Consider the following 16,618-nt stretch of genomic DNA (forward strand, 5'->3'; position numbering starts at 1 on the left):
AGGGTCTTTAGCTAAAAACTGCCTGAGAGTTCTCCCTTCTACCCCTCCTGTTACTTAAATGTGACCTCAATATCTGTGCACCTTCCCTCTGACATAGGATACTACACCCAGAAAAGGTCCTTCCTGGCATGGAGGGACAAAAAGGCCCTGAAACTGGGAAACCTGACTCAGATCAGTGATGCTTTCCGAGAACGATCTTGATCAAAAAGGGGAAATGCAAAAAGTAATAATAATAATAAACAGAAACCTCAATTAGAGTTGGGAGATCAGAAGGGGGCGCTCCCATGCCCTGTAATGATAGCACAGCCTCCTCCTCTCTCCTGGCAGCCACTCTGCCAATGAAAAGCCACGGACCCTTGTTTATTACAGGCCTCCCAAATTCCTCTTCCCCTCTAAAAAAGAGCTTTCCTCTCAGTTTTTGCTGGGGACTTGCACATGGCTCACCATGGTTGCAGACCCTGAATTGTAATTCTCTGTTGATCCCGAATAAACCCATTCTTGCTGGAGAAACAACTGGAAGACACCCCACGCCAGCAGCACATTCAGAAAATAGAGCTGAGTTTGTCCCATGTGCTCATTTCATTACATCTTGAACCGGGTGTGGGTGGGGGAGTGCTGGTCCGCACAGACAGGGCTCCCACTTGGAGTGGGGACTGGGGGCAGGAGGGCGTCTTCCACCTGAAAACGTCCAGGGACCAAGGACATCCATAGGGTATGGCTTGAACAGCACCCCCATCTCCAAGGAGTGGAAGTAGGGGCCGACTGACAGGGTCAGGCATTCCTCTGCTCTGGGGGAAGGTACTCAAGGGCCAGGTATCTGAAGATGTCTTCCTCTGAAGTCACGTGGAAAATCATCTTCTGCAACAGAGTAGGGGCTTCAGTGCCCTGGAGCCATCCCCACCACCACGGTGGCTTCCCTGAGGAAGGTGTGGGGAGGCGGCTGGAAGGGCAGGCAGAGGCCAGCCCCACAGTGGGGTGCATCTTCGGGGTGGGGGGGCCAATTCAGACCGTGAGTCAGGGAGAAAGCCGTTTTCTGCCCCCAGGCCTCCCATCCCAGCAACACACCTGCTCCGTATCAAACAGACCGTGGTTGTTCAGCCAGAGTCCCCTCTCCTTCCTGCTGAAGCGGCGCAGCTCCCGCTCAAAATGCTGGGGGAAAAGTGACCTTGTCACCCGGCCGCCAGCCCCAGGCCTGGCCCCCAGCAGCACACTCCCTACCTTGGAGCCGGTCCAGCCGAGTAGGGCAAAGGGGAACTGGCTGCTGGGGGCGACCACCAGGTCCACGCGCACCGCCTTCCAGGTGGGGCAGGGCTCCTGGCATCCCTCGACATCAGCCCCCGGGGGTCGCGGCAGGCGGAAAATGCAGAAACTCCTCTCAAAGGCGTCCATGGTGTGGTTCTGCCGGGTCGGGTGGGCGGGGTCTCGCTGTTGGCTGTGCTGATGCTGGTGGTAGAGGACAAGGCCCTGGGGGGAGAGGAGGCATGGCCGGGCACTGCCGGGTGGGGCCCGGATCCCAGCAGTACCCCCAGCAGGGGGACCGGGGAGCCCCTCACCTGTTTCTTCAGGCAGCACATCACTCTGGGCAGCAGCCCTGCCTCCCGGCCCTCCTGGGGGTGGGTGATGAGGAAGTCCACGTCGTGGCCCTGCAACTTCCCCCTGTGGGGGCCAGTCTGACTCACAGCCTGCGTGTTCTCCCCACTCCCTTCAGCGAGGGGAGGCCCACCCCAGATCCCTTCCCCGGGAAAGGCCTGGAGCTGAGCCGGAAGGCACGTCGAGCCCCCTTACCTCCGGAAGCCGCCGGCCAGCGTGACGGTGGCCCCAGGAAGGGCCTGCCCCACGGCTGCCTCCACCACCTGATGCAGGGCCTCGGCGTCCGACCGCTGGATCAGGGCGCTTAGGTCCTGGTGGTGCTGCAGGCCTGTGGGCAGCACAGCCAGCCCTCCTGACCCAGCTGTCTCCCACTCTCCTCTCCTCCCTTTTACATTGTAAACTTTTATTTTAAAATAACTGTAGATTCACATGCAGTTGAAGGAAATAACAGAGGTTCGCCGTGCCCTCTGCCCGGTTCCCTGCAAGATAACATCTTGCAGACTTATTATCCATCACAGCCGAATACTGATGCTGACACAGTCAAGGCACAGATGGTCCCTTTTAATGCCTCAGTTTCCCCATCCATAAAATGGGACCAGGGGGTGATAAAGGAGATGTGAAGGAGATGGCTCTGCTATTTAGAACACCTCACTTCAGCCCAAGTCCGTCCCTCACCTGTCAGAGGAATCACAGCACCTTTCACACACGGTTAGGGGAGGCTTAAGTGTGGGAGTCAGCACCCGGCAGAGGGTGCTCTCAGTAAGCGCTGCTGGCCATTCCTGTCTTTGCCACGCTCAGGGAGGGGTGACAGAGTGGAACCCACGGACGTCACCGCGTAACGCTCCACTGGACACACAGCTCTGTGTGCCTCACTTCCTGCTGACTGACCAGGCCACTCTCCCAGGCCCCCCAGGTGGCCTCCCCTCCCCCAGCCCCTGGGAAGATGTTCTAAGAGGCCGAGAACGAGCCACCTGCTGTCCTCACACCGAGGAATCCCGTGCTTTACAGAGAACATAACTGAGGCTCAGAGAAGTCAGGACTCGGGGCCACAGTCTCCTACCTAGTGGGTGGCAAAGACAGAACCCAAATCCAGGCCTAATAAACTCTCAAGTTCACGTTCTTTCCACTGCATGGTGCCCCCTCCTACCTGGGCCTCTCCTGATGAGCACAGGTCCCCACACCATCAGCCAGCAGGCCGGGGCGCCAAGCACCATGCTGGCAAGTATGCCCAGGGCTTGGGCTGTGCTGACATGCCCTCCCCTCCATGGAATCAGGAGTAAGGGGTCCATGCCTGGTTCAAGTCCAAGTCTAGCCAGGAGGCCCTGAATGTCACGGCAGCTCCCGTGACCATGATCACTCACTGAGAGGGGCCTGCGATGGGTCCTGACTCCCCTGGGTCGGTAAGCCCACCAAAACAAAGATGCCTGCCTTTCTGCCTGACACTGGAACCCCTTCCCTCTCACCCCATTCCCTGCCACACAGGCAGCCATCAGCCCGGGCCGTGCATCAGAGCTCAGGGCTCCAAGGCGTAGGAAGCTTTCAGGCCCAGGTGCTTTGAGGAAGCCCAGGCCCCAGCCCTCTGTCAGAGGGCTCACCTGCTTTCTGCTGCTGGGTCAGTCTCTGGGGCTGCTCTTGGAGGTCGTCCAGGGTCCGCAGCCCTTCCCGGTACCAGCGGTCAGCCGTCTTTACCCCGACCCCAAAGATCTGGGTGAAGAGCTGTTCGGAGGATGAGCACAGCGTGGTGAGGAGCAAAGCTGGTAACAAGATGCCGATGGCGGCACTGACCTGGGAAGGGCGTGTCCCTGGCTGGCACCACTGCAGCTTCTCATGGGTGGCCTCATCAAGTCATCGCGTGGCCTGGCAGGCATCATGCCCACTCACATTTTCAAGTTTAAGCAAACTGCTCAAGATCCCACAGTGAGTGCACAGGCGAGGACTCAGCGCACCCTCGCAGGGGAGGGCAGGGAGGACCCCACGTGCTCCCTCCCCTCTCCCGGCCTCGGTCTCCTCTTCTAGGAGGGTCTCTCCCCAGAACTCGCACAGTTCTAGCTGGTGATTCCATCCTCCAGTCATCCTGACAGTCTGTCCATTCACTACGAAAACCACGCGGCTCCCACTTACCAGCAGCTGGAACGTATTACCATGGATCTGCTTCTTAAGAAACAGAGAAAATGATGGGCAATTAACAACTGGGGGTTGTCTTAGCAGGATTTGGAAGGAACAGTGTGGGGCGGCTGGGAGGGCTCTGCTCCAGGCTCACACACAGCCAGTGCCACTGTGTGGCCACAGGCCAGCCCAGACATCCAGGGCCGTGGGAACTATGCTGCTGGGGCCAACCTCTCGTGGGGTGGCCGCCTGCCCTTGCCTGGGGAGGGGGGAGGGGGGGTGGTTCCTGACCCCAGCCCTAGCAAGTCACCTGTTTCTTCCCTGACTATAGGTTGTTGGTTGGGGCGGGCACCTGCCCCAGGCCAGTCCCTCAGAGCCCCGCCTCAGGAGTTTTGGGAATTGAAATAGAAGGGCAGCCAGTCCCAGGAAGTGATGGAGGCTGTCATGCATGGCAGAGGCACCTTCTGTGGCCCCGTCTCAACCAAAATGCAGAGAGAAGGAGGAACGGCCGGGCATCCCCTAGCCCTGCAGACCAGCTGTGGCCCTGCTCTTTTGGGGCTGTGCAGGCCACCTTTCCCTAGATCCCCTGAACCAGGAGCATAAGCTGGGTCACTGTCACCATCAGCCTCCTGACGGATAACCTAATCATACCGCATATAACAACACACTTCTAATTGTTAACGTACTTCTCTCTTTCTGGACCTCGGAGCACCCAAGAGAGGGCAGATGGCTCTGCCCTCCCCTAGAAGCCCCCCTTCTCACCGCCTCACTGACCCTTATGTTCTGGGTGACTTCCCATGGCACCTGTGACCCACCCTGCGGCGAAGCCCCACTTCACCAAATGATCACTGATCTGACGGCCTCCAGCCACAAAACCAGGGTGTCAACAGCACAACCGAGGCATCCAGGAGAGCCCCAGCAGCTCCATTTGAGCCCAGAAGTGAGCAGAAGCCGTGGGAAGGTGCACTGTGGACACAGGCAGGGTGACACTGAGAAGTCCGTGAGATCATAAAGGCAGAGACAGTGCAAGGGAGAAGCCACACACACTCGGTCGCCCCAGGCTCCAGGAAAAGGTTCTGTTTTGTTCAGTGTACTCTGTTTAACATGCCAGAGCATGGAACCTACTTGAGAATGTCCCATTGATAGTCCAAGGAGAACAGACGGTGCTGAGTGATCTAGAAAATTCCCTGTGCTCAAAGCAAGCGTCTCCTGGCCGACCTCCGTTTGGCAGCCTCGCGCATCTCGAGTGTCGGCTTAGCTGCCAGCTCCCCAGGGAGACCTTCTCTGACCCCTGCCTGCTTCATGGCATGAACTGTGCTGTCGCTCGGGGGGAGGACCGAGGAGCTGGGCGCCCCTGCCCAGGGTGGGGTGTCTGCCCTGCACGTACCTTCATGGTCTGGTACCTCTCTGACAGCCGGACCCTCTCCACCTCCTCACACACTCCGTGCTCCAGCAGCTCCTGTGGGAGGAGACAAAGCAACTCCCTCTGCCCAAGGACCAGGCAGAGCCCCCAACAGCCAGCAGGCGGGCTTAGGGGTACCAGGATCCTGGGGGACTTGGAAATGGAAGACTGTGCCCAGGGAGCTTCCAAGGGGCAGGGAGCATGGGCCATCTCTGGGATAAATAACAAGTCTCAGGATGTGGAAACTATTGCTTTTAAAGTCTAGGTGATGGATTCAACGCGACTTCATTTCAAAGCATAAGTGAATTCAGAAGCATCTTTTCGTCATGATGTATTCACTGCATGGTAAGGGTACAAAAGCACAACTCAACATTCTGGGTTCTCAAACACTTTGAAAAAGACGTCCTCGTGCTCAGGGGCTCTCTTCCACCATCCTGGACAGTCTGGGCTGATGCCAACAATGCCAGCTTCCGACCGGCATTGGGCTCTGGGCAGCTCCCTTGGCTGAGTCCTCTCAGGGGCCCTGAGGCAGGTGGTGTGGCCCCAGTTTACACCTGAGGAACCTGAGTGAAGAGGGTGGCTGGCCGCACCCTGGGGTGCTGTCTGCCCCCACAGCTGGGCTGTGACCCACCCAGCCACCTGCTCTCACCAGCCTCGGAGGCCTCCTCACCCACCCACTTGTGTTCGTGACTCCGCCCTGCTTGGGGGGGGGTGAGCACCCACCTGGACGACCCTGCGAGAGTGTTCTCCGAAGTGGGGCAGCCCCTGCAGCTGGCTCAAGGCTGTGACCGGGCCGGGAAGGGCCTTGAGCACCGAGGCTGCCCTGCAGAAGGCGAGTTGCCGGCCCTCACTGCGGTCAAAGCCCGCTGCCTCCGCCAGTGTCTCCAGAGCATCCTGCAGGGAGGGGCCCGTGGTGAAGGGCAGGGACCCTCCAAGGCTGGGACAGAGGAGGGCCTGGCCCCGTTCCACAGAGGCGGGGGACCCGCGGCTCACCGAGAGGCTGGTGTTGTGGTGTGCGAGGGGAGTGGGGCGCTGGCAGGCATAGGGCGGCATCCATGCTGGGCTTGGCAGCGCCTTCCTGGGCACAGCCACCTGGGATGGGCAAGGGACAGGCCGCAGGGTTGGCAGGGGATCTGGCAGCCCCCAGAGCCCTGCCTCTCCTGGGTGGTCACCTAGGGCTCCCAGGACAGAAGGAGAAGCCTCTGAGAGGGCAAAGCCAGCAGAGGCCTGGGGCAGAGGTGGCGCTGCCCTGCACAGCCGGCCAAGGCTAGGCTCCTCCGGCCATAGCAGCAGTGGTGGCATGACCAGCCTCCCCCGCGGGGCATTTTTCCTGCTGCTACACATGCTGCACGTGCTCCACCTCCCGAAATCCTCCCAATCAAATGGGCTAGGAGTGCCTGTCATCCCCACCTCACAGATGGGGACACCGAGGTCTCACGGCTCACAGCAGAGCCAGGATTTGAGTGTGGGCAGTCCAGCTCCGAGGCCACACCTGAGCCCCCCAGCTGTGCTGGCCCGGTAAACACTCAAGTGGGGCAGAGGCCATGAACCTCCCAGGGCCCTGAGGATGACCTCCTGCTGGCCCTCGGGTCATCTCACTTGGAGCCACAGTCTCATCCACTTGGTGGTAAGAAAGGCCTAAAGATGCTAAAAATAAAAATATGTGGATCTCAAGAGAGTTTGCACCATTGGGGAGAGCAGAAGCAGGGATGGCCTGGCGATTGGGGCAGAGCCCTCACTGTCTACCTCATCTGAAGGACACGAGTGCACTGCTGCCGTGTCATCTGTCCCAGCTGAGTTCTGGCCTGCACTGGGGTTTCTCTGTGGCCCCCCTCGACCCTCCACCCAGCTCACCTCCAGGCGGTGTCTGCCCTCCACAGGGACAGGCTGCCCAGCTTCCATGCTCTCTGTGAACCAGCTTATGTCTAACAGTGCTGGGTGGCTGCCACCTGGGGGAAGAGATGCTGTCTTGTGCTCCTGCCAGCAGGTGGCCTCCTCTGCTGAGGTCCCCTCCATCACCACGTGTGTCACCTCAGGGCTAGGCAGAGGGAAGAGGAAGGAGTGAGGTCCAGGGCCCTTTCCCAGGGCTGCCATTCTTTCTGCTCATCACTCCATATCTCCAAGCCTCTGCTCTTACTGTCCCCCCTCTGCCTTCAAACGTCACCTCCCCAGCCCCTCCTCCTGGCAGATCCGGCACCCGAAATGCTGTGGTTCTCTGTTCCAGCTACAGCTACAAACCCAACCCTTTTTCGTGTTGATTAGCCTATGTTCCCACCCCCCAACCCCTCGCCAAAGGAGCTCCGTGGGAGCCAGGACCCGGGAGGTCTTCATCTAAATGCTGCAGACAGGCTGCTTGGGCAAGAACCTCAGCTCTGCCTCATCCTTACTGTGTGCCCTTAGGCACATCATTTATCTCTGTACTTCAATTTCCTCCTCTGCCAGGCAGAGAGGATAACATACATACTTTGTAGGGCTACTGTAAAGGTTTAAAGAGCTAATAGGCAAAGAGGCTTAGTGCCCAGTACACACCAAGCTGCCATCATCATTCTCTCCTGAGTGGGTCTGCCACACTCCTGGGAATGCTTAACTAAGTTTTTTTTTAAAAGCTTCAGAGGGACTGGCCCCTGATTCACTTGCTCTTTCATCTTCAAAACCATGGGAACCTGCCTCCCTACTCTCACCATTGCTTCTGCAGCCGCTGCTTTATTTTGTTTTCTACTCTTGGAGCCTCACTCAAGTCCACCTGCTCAGCCCTGAGGAGAGAAGTCAGTTTACCTAACAGGGCAAGATGAATTCACCTAAGGCAGAGGGACTGTCAACTAATGAGACTGTTAACTATAGCTACACCCATGTGGACTTTTACAAAACCTCTGGCTTACATTCTCACCCCGTCCTAAGAACACTCCTGGCCCTACTTGCTAGCACCCTTTTACGGAAAGGGAAACTGACAGAAAGGCCCTGTGACTATGAAGTGCCAGGGCTAACGTGGAATCCGAAAACCTCAGGCGCCCCTCTGCCCCGGGGTCAGCTGCGTGCGAGTCGTTTCGGATCTCAAGATCCTCAGCTGTAAAGAAACGCCATATATGAAAGCGGCTTGTCAGCTGCAGAGTTTAGAGCACGGGCATTTCGTGCTCAGGCCACCACGCCAGCAGCAGGGTCCCCCGGTGCACCGGATGCGATGGCCTGATGACACCGATACAGACGTGCCGCGTTTCCCCGCAGGGCGAGGCGGCGGGCGCCGCACGCGCCGCGCGCCCCCGTGGAAAGGCGGCCCCGGGGACGTGGCCCCCGGGCAGGCGGGCGCCGGCTGGGGAGGTTCGCCTGGACCGCGCACCTGTAGGCGTCCAGGACCCGGAAGCCCTTGGAGAGCGCCAGGCGTGTGAGGAAGGCCCGGCGGCTGCGGCCCATGTGCGGCTCGACCAGGTGGATAGCGACCCCGGGAAAGCGCCCTGCGGGGCAGGGGGCGGCGTCAGGGGACCCGACCCTCGCCCGCCGCCGTTTCGGTAGCATCCCGGCGGCGGCCCGCGAAGGCAGCGGGGAACTGGGCGGAAGGCGGAAGGAAGCTGCAGGAAGCCCACTGACGGGGGAAGTGGCGCCAGGCTCCACTTGAAGAGTCAGGCCCCGCCCCATGCAAATTAGGTCTCTGGGTGGATCTCCGCCCCTGGGCCGCTCCCAGCCGGTTGGCGGTCCCGGCGCCCGAGGCCCCGCCCCTATGCAAATAGAGTCAGAGTCCACGCCTTTTATTTAAATTACTCTCGCGATCCCGTTCCGTTCTTGGGACCACCGGGGAGGAGAGACCGGAGTCGGGGTCGGGGGTAAAAGGGCTGAGAGTGGGACCTGGGAGGGAGGAGGTGGGATGTTGCGGAAACCTCCTCGGCGCAGGCTTGGGGGCTCCGTCCTCAGAGGACGTGGGAGTTGGGAGTCGCAGTGGGTGGTGTCAGGGGATCAGTCCTCAGCGGGGATGGGGGTCGTCGGTCCTTGGCGGATGGGAGGGGATCGGTTATCAGCAGGAGGGGCGTATCGGCCCCAGCCCCTGCTACTCGCCTCGTCTGACTCGGTCGGGCGGCACCAGGGCCGTCGGGCTGGTGGCCTGCCGATATCTGGCGGCGCGGGGTCCCTGGACCGCCCGCGTTGGGCAGACGCGCGAGCTTGGAACGTGCTGGCGCAGCGGCCGCTTCAAACCCAAGGAAAGGGTTTTCAGCCGGATGGCGTTGGGACGACTGGCCGACCACTTGGAAAAATAGAAATTGGCTCCCTCTCTCACTGCTTGACACCAAAATAAAATCCAGATGGATCAAACATTCAAATATAAAAAAGAAACAAAAAATGTACTGGGGAGTCGATGAATGCTTTTATAGCCTTAAGCATCACAATAAACCTGGAAACACTGAAGGAAACGAATGAGAAACTTGACTACGTACAAATTTCAAATGTGTTGGAAATTTTAAATTAAAAAGCAAACCGGGGGGGAATGTGACACATTTTGAAATTAAACCTAATTCCTGTAATTAAGAAATTGTCCACAGAGAAATAAGAAAAAGACAATGAACTAGTGGAAAGATTGGCAAGAACACCAGTAAGCAATTTACAGAAGAAATACTACTCAATAAACATAGCAGATCGCCTGACCTGTCAATCGTTAGGGAAGAGCAAATTTAAAAGGTGTCTTCACCTGTCACTTAGCCAATGTTTACAAAATTGATCACACCTGTCAAAGGTGTGTGGGAATTGGCAGTTTGTAGAGGGACTTCTTGGAAGCCAGTTTGGCAACCATATCCGACAAAATGACAACAAAAATCACACCCAGCAATGGCTTTTCCAAGAATGGTATTGCCTTGAACCCCTAGATCAGGTTGGGAAAGCTGACATCTTGACAATATTGAGTGTCCTTGTGTGTCTCACCTATTTCAGGCACTATATTTTGGAGTCTCTGTTACACCCTGTGGCCTCTGCTCCCATCACTCTCTTCAGTCTTCTGCCCTGGCAGCCCTTCTGTCAGTGGGCACAGGGCTGTGGGAGGCAGATGCCTCAGCCCAGGCCTCCTCTCGGCAACTACACCAGCTCCCAGCCTGCCCTCCTGGGCCCTGGACACACGCTTGGAAGACCGGAGGCCTGGGCTTGGATTGTGGCCCCTTTCTCATTCCCCATGCTCATTTCTCCTCCTACCAGCAGGGAAGGGGGAGCTCTCAGGGTCTCTGTAAGGGGTTGGAGCTTAATTCCCCGTCTGTGGGTTCTGCCTCTCCTCAGAGCAGTCTATTCCCTGAAACCATTTCCATTCCTCTTAGTGTACTCTGTCTCCATCTCGGGCACCTGGGTTCTCTTAATGACCCATTACCCCTGAATACTTAAAACACTGGGCAACCCTCCTCCGCTGTTGGTGGGACTGTAGTTTGGTGCAGCCATTATGGAAGACAATATGGAGATTCCTCAAAAAACTAAAAATAGACTTAATATGATCCAGCAATCACACTCCTGGGCATATATCCAGAGGGAACTCTAATTTGAAAAGATACATGCACCCCAATATTCACAGCAGCACTATTTACAATAGCCAGGACATGGAAGCAACCTAAATGTCCATCAACAGATGACTGGATAAAGAAGTTGTGGTATGTTTATATGATGGAATACTACTCAGCCATAAAAAAGAATAAAATAATGCCATTTACAGCAACATGGATGGACCTGGAGATCATCATTCTAAGTGAAGTAAACCAGAAGAAGAAAGAAAAATAACATATGATATCATTTATATGTGGAAGCTAAAAAAAAAGACACAAATGAACTTATTTACAAAACAGAAATAGACTCACAGACATAGAAAAAGAATTTATGATTACCACAGGGGAAAGGGGGTGGAAAGGGATAAATTGGGAGTTTGAGACTGCCAGATACTAACTGCTATATATAAAATAGATATATAAGTTTCTTTTGTACAGCACATGGAATTATATTCAATATCTTGTAGTAACCTTTAATGAAAAATAATATGAAAATGAATATATGTATGTTTATGGATGATTGAGACTGAAACATTACACTGCGCACCAGAAATTGACACGTTGTAAACTAACTATACTTCAATCAAAAAAATAAATAAATAAACAAACACTGTGCAACTTGCAAAAATGAGGAACACAGGGCTTTCCACAAGCCGAGGGAGGTTTTGTGAGGGGAGGGTGACCTTCAGTGCCCACTGAGCAGTGGGCAAGGCCACTGCACTGATGGGTGGCATGCCCCTCTCCTCTCCTCACTGGACCACCTGATCACCGTCCAGCCAGCTGGGAAGCTCTCTATTGCCGATAAACCTGGCTTGGGGTTCTCAGGGATCTAAGTCCCCAGCCTCCTGCTGCACATGTGAGACCACAGCCAAAAAAGAATTATTTTGTGGGGAAGTGAGAGATCAGAGGCTGTGCAGATGACCCCCTGGCTGGGCCCTTTCGGCTGGCCTGAGGGTTGCAGTCCGCCCCCGTGTTCCGCACTGTGGCTATCTCATACTGGGTTTTGGATTTGTTTTACCCAGATGTATGAGCTTGCATTTTTCCAAGATGAATCTCATCTGGCCATTTCCTGTTCCCACTTCCAGTTCAGAAAGGCCCCTGGGGCTGATTTTTCAGTCCTCGTGACCTTCGCCAAACCTCCCCGTGGAGCATCTTCTTTGAAGTTCGCTTCAGTGCTGTTGGTGCCTGTCCTTGGCCTGTGGGGCCAGGACTCAGCCCTGGCTCTGGGGCCCAGCACCCCCCGCTAGTTCCTGTCTCCTGCGAGCTACTTGCCAGCAGCATTCCGGAGAGTGTGTGGTCAGACCTTGGATGCTGCTGGTCTGCAGCTCCTGAGGGCCACTGGCCCAAAGCTCTGGCCTCTCGTGCTGGCCCTGGGCCTTTCTGAGCCATCCACCCCCTCACCGTGGGTTTGGGCTATACCTGGTGTATTGTCAGCTCGGGTGGACACAACAAAACACCACAGACAGGACAACTTAAACAACAGAAGCTGCTTTCTCATTGTTCTAGAGGCCGGAAATCCAGGCTCATGGTCCTAGCAAGGCAGGTTTTGTTTGAAGGCTTTCTCTGTTGGCTTGTAGGTGGCGCCATCTCTCTGCATGCCTGCACAACCTCTTTGTGTGCTACCAGAGAAAGGCGGGGGAGGGGGAGGCAGGAAGGAGGGAGAGGGACCGAGAGAGAGACCTTCCTCTTCTTATAAGGCCACCAGTCCTGTGGATTAGGACCCCACTCTTACAACCTCATTTAACTTTATTACCTCCTAAAAACCCTTTCTCCAAAGACAGTCACATTGGGGGTTAGGGCTTCAACATATGAATTTAGGGGAACACAATTCAGTCCACGATATATTTGGTATATTTGGTCCCATGGCTGCTGTAACAAATTACCACAAACTGGGTGGCTTAAAACAATGGAAATCTATCCTCTCCCAGTTCTGAAGGCCAGAAGTCTAAGTTCCAGGGGTGGGCAGGGCTGTGCTCCTTCTGGAAAGCTCTAGGGGAGGAGCCTTCCCATCTGTTCCTGCTGCAAGTGGCTCCTGGCATCCGTGGGCTTGTGGATGCGTCCCTCCGATCTCTGTCCCACCTCCAGTGGCTGCCTTCTCTTTGTCCTTCCCCTTTTCTTAGGAAGGGGTCACCAGTCATTGGGTTGAAAGCCCACCTTTTATTCAGGATGACCTCATCTTGAAATTCTTATCTTAATCACACCTGCAAAGACCCTTACGGCAAATATGGTCACAGTCTGAGACTCCAGATGGGCATAAATGGGGGGGGGGCCAGGGAGCATCATTCAACCCACTACCCTGAGTCCATCACTCTGACCCAGGCTCAGCTCTGAACTCTGCTGGTGGTCTCCATGACCGGGGCCGGGAGGCCAAACTTCCCTGGTCTGCAAAGATCCGCCAAAGCCGCAGTGTTCAGTTTAGGACAGGAGCAGATGTGCTAGTGTTGGGGACTGTGGCTTGCCATGGGCCTGGCAGGTTACGTAACAAAAAGAGATGCTGTATTTTTGAGAAACCATGCTGCCTTTTCAGGAGGAGGTGGGTCCCTCTGATTGTTGGGTGGTGTCTATGTCCATTCGGGCCACTGGAACACATACCAGAGCTGGGTGACTTGTAAAAGAACAGGCCTTTCTTTCTTACAGTTCTGGATGCTGGAAGTGTCAGATCAGGGCGCTGGCAGATCCAGGGCGGGTGAGGGCGCTCTTCCAAGTTGCAGACTTCTTGCTGTGTCCTCATATGTCCGAGGGGTGAGACCTGGCACCTCTTTTATAAGGGCACTAATCCCACATCGGAGGGCTCCACCCTCATAGCCCAATCACCCCCTTAAGCCCCCACCTCCTAACACCAGCACCTGGGCCATCAGGGTTCCAACGTGGGAACTCAGGAGTGCACAGATGAGCTCTGTGTAAGACGGAGGTGGGGGAATTGGAGGCCTGGGGCAGGATCTGGAGTGGGAAGACCGGGCCAAGGGGCGGAGAAGATCCCTGACTCCCTCTTGCCATGGGGACTTGGCCAGAGAATGATGAAGAAGAGATGTGTCCTTAAAATGAGGGCTCTTTGCGTTCATTTGTCCAACCAGCCCTGACTCAACATGGCTGGCAATAGACAGGGTAGGGGAGGCGGGGTCAGGGGTCTGGAAGAAGTACAAGAGGGATGACTGCTGGCCCAAACGCTATCAATTGTCTACTCTTTCCACCACCAGTAATTCCATTGATATTAATGCAGAATATAACATTATCACAACCTTGAATGAACAGACCCAATGTCATTAGGTATTTTCCCATTTGCTACCATTATCATTGAAAGAAAACATAGATATGACCATAAGGAGGTCCAGTTTATTGGCTTCAAGGAGGACCCTGGGCTGGAAAGTTTGGCTGAATGCCCAAGGTTGTCCTGGACGGTGGTCCAGAGGGTGAAGGGTGCTGAGGGGTCAGATAGGGAAGCAGCAGGCTGCCCCAGGACACGGGGCAGGTCAAGGTCAGAGTCCATCCTTCCCTGGAGGAAGGTGGGATGGGGATTGTGATAGCAGCTCAGGAGGGTGTCCATGGTCAGGGCCCTGCGTGGATGGAAAGGGATGGGACCTGACTGCAGGGGGAGGGGGAGGCCCGGTCAGTACAACCACTGACGTTTATGGAGGGCTTGGTACAAGGCTTGGCATTTGTTCTGTTACGTTTATATTCTCTTACCTTATTTCCCCCATTTCACAGATGGAAAAACTGAGACTTAGCACCTAAGTACTCTTTCCAAGTTTACAGCACACACAGAGTCACAACTCTGATTTAAATACCGACTGTCTGTCTCTCAACCATTAATTCAACACAATCGTGTTGTGTGCCTAGCTCTGCTCTAAGTGCAGGGATTAGAGTGTACCAGACATACAGAAACCCCTGCCTCCGCTGAAATTTTTGTAGAGGCAAGACAGACAGACCAATAAAGAGGATGCACACTGTGCCCGGCGGTGCCACGGGGTGTAGCAGGCATGGCTGCACGAATCCCTCCCACGTGCACACCCTTTTCCAATCATGCCTCTGATGCTCTCCCCGGCAAGAGGTGGGGTCTAGTCCCCTCCTCTTAATTCATGGCCCTGGGACATGCTCTGACCAACAGGATGCAGCTGAAGCAACACTGTGGGACCTGTGGGCTTAGCCTGATGAGGGCCTGCAGCTTCCATTCTGCCCTCTTGGAAGACAGCTGCCACAGAAAGAAGTCTGGGCTGGACTGTGGGTGATGAGAGTCATGTGAACAGAGAACCAAGATGCCCGCGGGATGCGAGCTTCCCACCGATGTCTTAGAGCAGCAGTGACAGATCATTCCTCATGATTCTGTGAGCTGAGTGCTCCACGTGGCATCAGCTAGAGTCCCCCATGCGATGGCTAACAGAATCGTAAGCAATGATCCATCACTGCTGCTTTGGGGCAATTTGATACACAGCCATGGGTAACTGAGACAATGGGAGAAGGGCACAGTGCCACAGAGAGAACCAAAGTCAGGGAGGGGAGAAGGAATGCCCAAGGCAGAGGGAGGCTGGGGTGGGGGTTCTGAGGGGGCTGCAATTCTAGGGGAAGGGGACATCTGAATGATGACCTCGCTGGGGTAAGGTGAGCCCACTTGGGATCTGGGTGAAGTGTCTTGCAGAGGGAGCAATGAGGCAGTATCAGGCTCTTGCAAGTAAGAACAAGAAGCTGTGTGGCTGGTGTGGAGTGGGCGGGGGGGGGGGCGGCAGGACGGGATACCCGTCGGCCACTGAAAGGACTTTGACTTTTACCCAGAACTTTGAACAGAGGGAGGATGTGATCCCACTCAGCTTTCACAAGACCCCCCACTGCCGCCCCGCTGTTGTCTGGAGAGCAGATGGAGGGGCAAGGGCAGAAGCCAGGAGACCCCTCTGAGCCTGGCGGAGTAGATGGTGACTGGACCAGGGTGAAGTGTGTGAGTAGAACAGACCAGACTTGTTAGCGGGCCAGATCTGGCTGCCCGAGAGAAAGAGGAGGGATTTGCTCCAGCCACAGGAAGGCTGCGATTGCCATGCCTTGAGATGGGGCAGCCTGCGGGGAGCCCAGGAGTGGGGCTGCAAACAGGTCCCCTGAGATGCCATAGAAACCAAGGTGAGAATCCAGCCTGACAGCTGCGGCCAGCACCCTGGGAGGGGCACGGTCTACAGCTACAAGTAGGGGACTGCCAATGGCAAGCAGATCACCCAGGAGAGTGCACAGATGCAGAAGACGTACAAGCACTGAGCCTGGGGCTCCCCGACATGAGAGGCTGGAGACTGTCCCCTGGGCAGAGGGGAGACTGGGCAGGACGGGGTCCAAGTGGGAAGGCTTTCAAAGAGGAAGACTTGAGCCATTATATCAGATGCCTGACAGGTCACTTAAGATGAGGACCGAGGGGCAACTGGGTCGCTGGGGTTGACCGAGTTCTGGCGGTGGCTGCAGGTTGGTCCTCTCTTCGTCTCCTCCAGATGCCCTTCAACATCCATCTTCTTCAAGGTGATGCAGGGCTTCTGTTGCCAGTTATTTAAGTCACTTACCTGACCTCAGCCCCAGTCTCCTCATTTGTAAGCAGGAGTGCTAAGCCGCGCTCCACAGGGCTGATGCGCAAACTCAGTGAGAACTGACATTTAAGAAACACACCGGTCGATCACAGCACCTAAGCCTTAGCCGGACCCTGATTCAAACAAATAAATGTAAAAAGCGAAAATGTATGGTGCAACTGGAGAAGTGGGCACCCTGATGGATGTTAATATTGAATATTAAAAGAATCATGGCTGAGAGTTATAATAGGTTCTGTTAGAGCAAGAGCGAGAGGCAGGCAGAGGGAGTCCTTTCTTTTGAAAAATACACAGTGAACTATTTCCTGGTAAAATCATATGATGTCTGGGATTTGCTTCAAAAATATGTTGAGGTGGAGGAAAGAGTGAGACACAGATAAAACAAGATGGGCCTGGAGTTGATAGCTTCAGTGCCGGAGACATTCGGTGTATCACCTCTCCACGCCTGCATATGTTGGAGATTTCAATAA

General features: G+C 55.5%; 1 protein-coding gene across 8 annotated transcripts; it reads right to left on the reverse strand.

Moving 5' to 3' along the window:
• Positions 1-464: 464 nt before the first annotated feature.
• POLM (DNA polymerase mu) lies at positions 465-8,666 on the reverse strand. Of its 8 annotated transcripts, XM_072965263.1 has the most exons (11): positions 8,433-8,666; positions 6,953-7,136; positions 6,092-6,190; positions 5,822-5,992; positions 5,084-5,155; positions 3,186-3,306; positions 1,786-1,918; positions 1,554-1,656; positions 1,219-1,464; positions 1,066-1,149; positions 465-858 (listed from the first exon to the last, which is right to left on the reverse strand). In XM_072965263.1, exons 1-11 carry the CDS (start codon positions 8,606-8,608, stop codon positions 772-774), a joined length of 1,476 nt encoding a protein of 491 aa, XP_072821364.1. In that variant the 5' UTR covers positions 8,609-8,666; the 3' UTR covers positions 465-771. The 8 variants fall into 8 exon arrangements, with proteins under 8 accessions (XP_072821364.1, XP_072821365.1, XP_072821358.1 ...); XM_072965264.1 differs by lacking the exon at positions 1,554-1,656 and having other exon boundaries at positions 1,786-1,910; XM_072965257.1 differs by lacking the exon at positions 1,066-1,149.
• Between the last annotated feature and the right edge of the window lie 7,952 nt (positions 8,667-16,618).

The sequence above is a fragment of the Vicugna pacos genome, chromosome 7 (assembly GCF_048564905.1).
Source record: "Vicugna pacos chromosome 7, VicPac4, whole genome shotgun sequence".
Lineage (NCBI taxonomy): Eukaryota > Metazoa > Chordata > Mammalia > Artiodactyla > Camelidae > Vicugna > Vicugna pacos.

What these genes read in the sequence shown, in the direction of transcription:
- POLM (XM_072965263.1), bottom strand. Translation starts at nt 8,608, where the DNA reads ATGCTACCGAAACGGCGGCGGGCGAGGGTCGGGTCCCCTGACGCCGCC. An exon ending in AGGGCAGACACCGCCTGGAG is followed by an intron (nt 6,191 to 6,952) that starts GTGAGCTGGGTG and finishes TGCCCATCCCAG; the next exon opens with GTGGCTGTGCCCAGGAAGGC. An exon ending in TGTGCTGCCTGAAGAAACAG is followed by an intron (nt 1,465 to 1,553) that starts GTGAGGGGCTCC and finishes CTCTCCCCCCAG; the next exon opens with GGCCTTGTCCTCTACCACCA.